At 56.2% G+C, this 6000-nt stretch overlaps 1 protein-coding gene across 1 annotated transcript; it reads right to left on the reverse strand.

The window, feature by feature from the left end:
- Positions 1 to 265: 265 nt before the first annotated feature.
- On the reverse strand, positions 266 to 4798 carry LOC148221117 (uncharacterized). The gene is made up of 4 exons (XM_088179489.1): positions 4747 to 4798; positions 3740 to 4274; positions 1544 to 1670; positions 266 to 334 (listed from the first exon to the last, which is right to left on the reverse strand). The coding sequence occupies exons 1-4, from the start codon at positions 4796 to 4798 to the stop codon at positions 266 to 268; spliced, it is 783 nt and encodes a 260-aa protein (XP_088035615.1).
- Between the last annotated feature and the right edge of the window lie 1202 nt (positions 4799 to 6000).

Consider the following 6000-nt stretch of genomic DNA (forward strand, 5'->3'; position numbering starts at 1 on the left):
CGGCGGTTCGTGCCCGGCCGCAGCCCCGGCTCCTCTGCCCGTGGTTCCAGAGCGCAGTAATACACGGCCGCGTCCCCGCGCCGGGGCCGCCTGAGCCACAGCGCGCTCGAACGCCGATCTGCCGACACCAGCAGAGTCCCCTCTGGTTCCAGCACGGGTTTGGTGCCTCGGACAGCCGTTGCTACCAGCTGGGGTGCTTGGTCTGGGAATTGGCGATACCACTGGGTAGAGTCGGCAGTAATTTCGGGGTGTAGGCAAGTGAGGTTCAGGCCGGTGCCCTCGGTGGTCTCTGCCCACGGCTTCTGCTGCACTCGGTCTGTGTCCGCAGCCGCTGCTGGGAAAGAAGGAAGAAAGGACAAACATCGTCAAAAACGTGCCATTCTGCGAGTTTTTTGCCAGACGGAGTCAGGAACAGTATCCACAAGGCAGAGCCAGACTGGAAGTGAATGTGAGGAATTCGAAATTCGTGCATGCAGAGGTTAGGCAAAAGTCAGATCCACACATGTAGGCATGGATGGAGCAATGAAGAGTTAAAGTGAAGAACAGGTGCACGGAAAAGCAGGAATATGCGCAAGCAGGGTTTACCGAAACAAACCATGAAGACTTCTGGGGATGAGAGATGGCAGAAAGGCAGGGAGAGAGAAAGAGCTGCGTTATAGAGGCAAGAATCCGCGCCAGTTTCGCTGGGAAATACTGGAGCCCCAGCCCCGGCCCCCTTGGTGTCAAACCCCGCGCACCGAGCAGCACCGCGGCCAGCGCCGCCAGCCCCGCGCCCCGGCACCGCCGCATCGCCCCGGCCGAGCCGCGCTGCCCCCTCAGCCCCGGCTCTCTGTTCCGGCAGCGCCCGCTTCTCCTCTTTGCTGTCCCCTCCCTTGTCGCCAGCTCCGCCCCGGGGCTGAGCCCTGCGCCGGTGCCGCTCGGGCTCCCGCCGGGTCCTGGATGCGGGGGGGAGGCGAGAGCGGTGGGAGCGGGGCAGCGATCGGAGCTGTGGCCCACGGGGACAGCGGGGCCAAGTGCGCGGACCGGGAGCGGGTTGTCCCGTGGAGCACAGGACCGACAGGTTATTTTCTCCCCTGTCCCCCACCATCTCTTCCTTCCCATTCCCACTCCACTGGCACTGGAGATTTCAGAATTGGCCTTTGGGGAACGTGTTTGTAAGAAGAGACAAGGGGCACAAAAGGCAGAGGGCCCTGCCGGCCTCAAGACCTTGGGCTCCTTGGCTGTCAGAGAGAGCATCTCTGCCGGAAAAGATTGAAAAGACACAAAAAGAATTGTGCAGTATCATCGGGAAGAGAGGAGTGAGATTCAGTGAGAGAAACAACTCTGCAGTCAGGAAGGTCAGTGAGGAAGGAGGGAGGGGAGTTTCTGCAGGCACCAGAGCACTGATCTTTCTGCAGCCTGTGATGAAGACCATGGTGAGGGCGGGTGTCCCCCTCCAGCCTATGAAGGTCCGTGGTAAAACTGAAATCCATCCCATCAATGATCCAAAGCCACAGCAGGTGGATGTGTCCTTAAGGAAGGTGTGACACATGGAAACCCGCACTGAAGCAAGGTCCTGGCAGGACTGTGCCTCCACGGAGAGGAGCCGATTCTGGAGCTGCTTTTCTGGCAGGATGTGTGGACACCCGGGGGACTCATCCTGGAGGCATCTCTTCCTGAAAGTCTGCACTCTGTGGACAGGACACGTTCAGAAGCAGTTGGTGAAGAACTGCAGCCCCTAGAAAGGACCTTTGTTGGAGAGATTCTTGCAGGATTGTCTCCCATGGGAAGGACAACAGACCGGAGTAGGGAAAGATCATGAGGAGGAAGAAATGCCCGAGGTGTTATGAACTGAATACATCTCCATTTCCTGTCCACTGGTGAGCGGCCTAGGCAGAAATTCAGGCGCGATCTTCAGCCTGGAAGGAAAGGAAGGCAGTGGAGAAAGTGCTTTGCTGTTTGCTTTTATTTCTCCTTATCTTCTTATAATTTGTAAATAAATTAACTTCCATAAATCTACTCTCTTTTACCCATAACAGAAACTGGTGAGGGATCTCCCTATTTTTATGGGAACCCAGCTTCCTTTCATTGCAATTTCTCTGCTGTCCTGTTAATAGAGGGGAAGTGTTAGAGCAGCTTGGGAGCTGTCTGACACTGCCAAGGTCAACCCAGCCCCAACAGGCCACGCTCATGCTAGAGTAGCATCACACAAGGATGGTTAACAATGTTTGTAGTGCAGAAAGGACATTTCAGCAGCAGTGACACCTGGAAGGAGATGTCTCCGGAGCCCACTGCCCATGTCCACAGCACTGGATGGCAGTTGGCTTCCTTTGTTATGATAGTGCTTTTCACCAAGGGCTTTGCAGACAGTGCCATAATGCCAGAAGGACATGGCTGAGAGGATCAGGAACCCGGTCATACCCAGGAAGAAGTGGGAGAATGAAATCAGGAAACGCAAGAGGTAGTGCTGGTGGCAAAGAATGATTCCAGCATCTGGGGGTGACACAGCAGATCTCCAAGAGGGAAAGCCTAGAAAGGAATAATGTATCAGGATCTTCAAGGGCTGCTCAGTGCTCAAGGTGACAAGGATGAGGCGATTCCCACCACAGTTAGGAGACCCATGGAGAAATAAAAACAACTGCACTGTGTGCCACGCTGTGACCTCACCCTGTTTGGCTGGTTTTGTATTTCCTTCGGCAGAATGTTCCAGCTCCAGGTTTTTAGAGTCCAGAAGGAGCCCTGGCAGAAGCGGGAAGCAAAAGTGGTCTGGGCTAAGTTCTTGGTGTCTCTTGGTGTCAGAAGAATAAAATCAAGCACGGCTGCCAGGCAAGGGAACCATTTACCCCAGATGAAAGTGTGGCCCCGGCAGGGCAGAGGAGACAAAGACAAGTGAACTTGGTTGAGCTCTGACAAGTATTTCTAATTTGGTGGAATGGACCTTTGCCAGGTCAGAGCTGATTCTTGCCTGTGCCAAACTCATTCCATATCTGTAACTCCTGTTTCTCTTGGTTTTTAACTGCCCCATTCCCAGCTGCTGAATTTAAATACACAAGGAGTTCGATGACTGGAGATGTATTTTTCTCATAAGAGAGAGGCAGCATTTAATTCACTAAAATAAACCAGAGAGTTAACAAAATTCAATGGCAAATCCAAGAGTAGTTTAACAGGATTTGGTGGCAAGGTTCACATGTTCATTTCCTGCAGAGATTATGGGTAAAATTTTCAGGCAAGTCCATCAAGTCCCAAGAATCAGGAGGAACCGCCATGCACTCTGAACACCTTCTCAGTGGGAAGTTTAAGAGTGATTGCATCCAGACGTAATCTTAGACTCTCTAGAGAGTTTATTTTGAAAAAATATTATAGGCATAACAGATCCGATATATGACCTAGCTAAAATTTCACTGTAGCATGCTGTTGCTGGTTCCTCACATGAACGACCTTGAGGTGTCGCCTGGCCTTCAGGAAAGGCAAAAAGAGCTCAGCAGCGGTGGGAAGAGATGAACAGAGGAAAGAGACCTGACATGGGCTGGGTGGGAATGTGTACCCTAGCGGATTCATGTTTGAGACAACATTTGCCCACCTTTATAGACAGGCCGGAGGATGCCACGTTCCCCAGAAGGCACAAAGCCCTTTGGGAAGGAGCAAGAGATGGCTTGTGCAGGACCCTGCTGCGGTCCGTGCCTCACACAGACCATCCCAGTGTGCACAGGGAACTGTGGCCGGGCGGGGCTGTTTGCTGCCGTCAGGAGCTGAGCTGCACGGAGCCCGCAGTGAGAAGAGGGGCTGAGCGCGCTCGGTGACTCCGAGTTGGAGCTGCCGGTGCCGGTGTCGGTTCCGGTGTGGGGAGCGCCCCCTGCTGGGCGGGGACGAGCGGGGCGAGGCGGCCCCGGCGGGCGGAGCGGCAGCGCCCCCTGCTGGCCGCGGGCGGCGCTGTGCCCCCGGCCCCGCCCGGCCCCGCCCGCGGCGGTTCGTGCCCGGCCGCAGCCCCGGCTCCTCTGCCCGTGGCCCCAGCGCGCAGTAATACACGGCCGCGTCCCCGCGCCGGGGCCGCCTGAGCCACAGCGAGCTCCAACGCCCGTCCTCCGACACCCACAGCTGTCCTGCAATCTCCGGCACAGGCTTGGACTTTTTAGGACTGGATGCGAGGAATTCGAGTCCCCGGCCCGGGAGCTGACGGTAGAAATGGATGAAATCCACGATCTTTTTGTTGGGGTGTGAGCAGTTGATTCTGATTCCGGTGCCCTCAGTGGTCTCCAGGAATGGCTCCTGTTGCACCTGGGCTCTGCCTGAAGCCACTGCCGGGGAAAGAAAAGGACAAACCTGAAATCCCACATTGCCCTGCTGCAGAGAACCAAGTCCGCAAGTACAGAGACGGTGAAGAAAACAGTTTCCAGGGGATATCAAGATAGGCAGGGACAGAAGTGTCCATTAATCGTTTGTGGAGCGATGAATGTGTCAACGACAGAACGCTCAGGAGAGTCATTGGAGGATGGCAGGATGTGGGAGAAAGCACGAAAAGACAAAATTTAGAAGGGAGATGAGCTAAGGGGCAATCTATTGAGGGCGTAAGTTGCAAAAAAAGCAAAGTTTTTGCAGAGTAAGGCAAAGAATTCTGAGGGGGTGTGGGGTGGAGAAGAGGGAAGGATGAACAGGTGGAGAGTTCGCGGGAAGAGCTGTGTGAAGAAGCCAGGCAGGAGAGCAGCCTCCAGGGATGTGCGGGACGAGCCCAGCCCCGGGCGCGGCCCCTTGGGCGCCACCCCCGCGCACCGAGCAGCAGCGCGGCCAGCGCCGCCAGCCCCGTGCCCCGAGCCCGCCGCATGGCGCCGCTCCGCCGGCCGAGCATCGCTGTGGCCCTGAGCCCCGGCTCTCTGCTGCGGCCGTGCCGCCTCCTCTCGCACGCCGCCAGCTCCGCCCCGGCCGGCCTCAGCCCCCGCCTCTGCCAGCAGCAGCAGCACAACGAGCGACACAAGGACGTTTGGCACGGCCAGGGACAGGACACAGCTGGGTCCCGTCCCACACACCACCCACACTGCACCGCAAGCACATCCATCCACATCAGAGGAGCGTCAGCTTTGCAGGGCCACGAAAGGGAGGGCTCGGCACACAGGGGCTGCGTTTCAGCGCCTCTTCCCTGCACACATCTGTAGCGAGCAGCTGCCGTCAGCACTCAGCTGTACTCGGGCTCCTTCTGAGCCTGGGAAGCTGCTGCTCTGTGCTGTGCAGGGCCAGAGCAGTGCTCGGTGTCCCTGGCACAGTCAGGGAATTCCCTCCCGATGAGGGACACACACGGACAGACACAGGCTCGTGCACAGCAGTGTGGAGCCATCCACAAATCTGTGCTTGACGTGTGTCCATGCAAACGGGGCTGCTGCAAGAGCACGCAGGGCAGGAACACAGAACCAGCCCTGGGCTGTGCTGCGAACATGTGGGGCCAAAATCAGCATGGGTGGAGTGTGAAAGGACAAAGTCCCAGGCATGCAGAGGGGATATATTTCTTTACTTAAAGACAGCATAATGCAGAGATCAGTTAAAATTGTCCAGAATATTTTCCCAAAGGAAGTGTCAGAATGGACCTAATGCAAACCATCACAAATTTGTACAAACTCTGGATGCAAATTGTGGCGACAATCTTGTCGAGATCAGAATCCCTTTCATCCCCAACCATGAACTTAGACATGCCCTCCCTCCCCCGGGTTGTTGCACAGCCGAGGAAGCTCCCTGCACCAGGGTGTCTTGCACAGCACACAGGTACAAGGCACTGTCAGACAGCTCCACTTCCTCCACCTTCAGGACACTGTATTTCCCCGTGGTGTTCAGGTGCGTGGTGATACGGCCGCTGTGCTTGGGGCCAGTCCCTGATTGATAGGAGACCAGCTGGGGGGATTGGCGTTTCCGCAGCTTGTACCAGAGTAATACCCAAAAATTACTGGTCTGGTATTTGCAGGTGGTGTGGAAGGGGTGTCCCTGCTTCACCGTGACTTCTCCATCTTCCTGGGTGACCGTGATCTGCCCCGTGGTGCC

The sequence above is a fragment of the Sturnus vulgaris genome, chromosome 27 (assembly GCF_052056855.1).
Source record: "Sturnus vulgaris isolate bStuVul1 chromosome 27, bStuVul1.hap1, whole genome shotgun sequence".
NCBI classification, from domain to species: Eukaryota; Metazoa; Chordata; class Aves; order Passeriformes; family Sturnidae; genus Sturnus; species Sturnus vulgaris.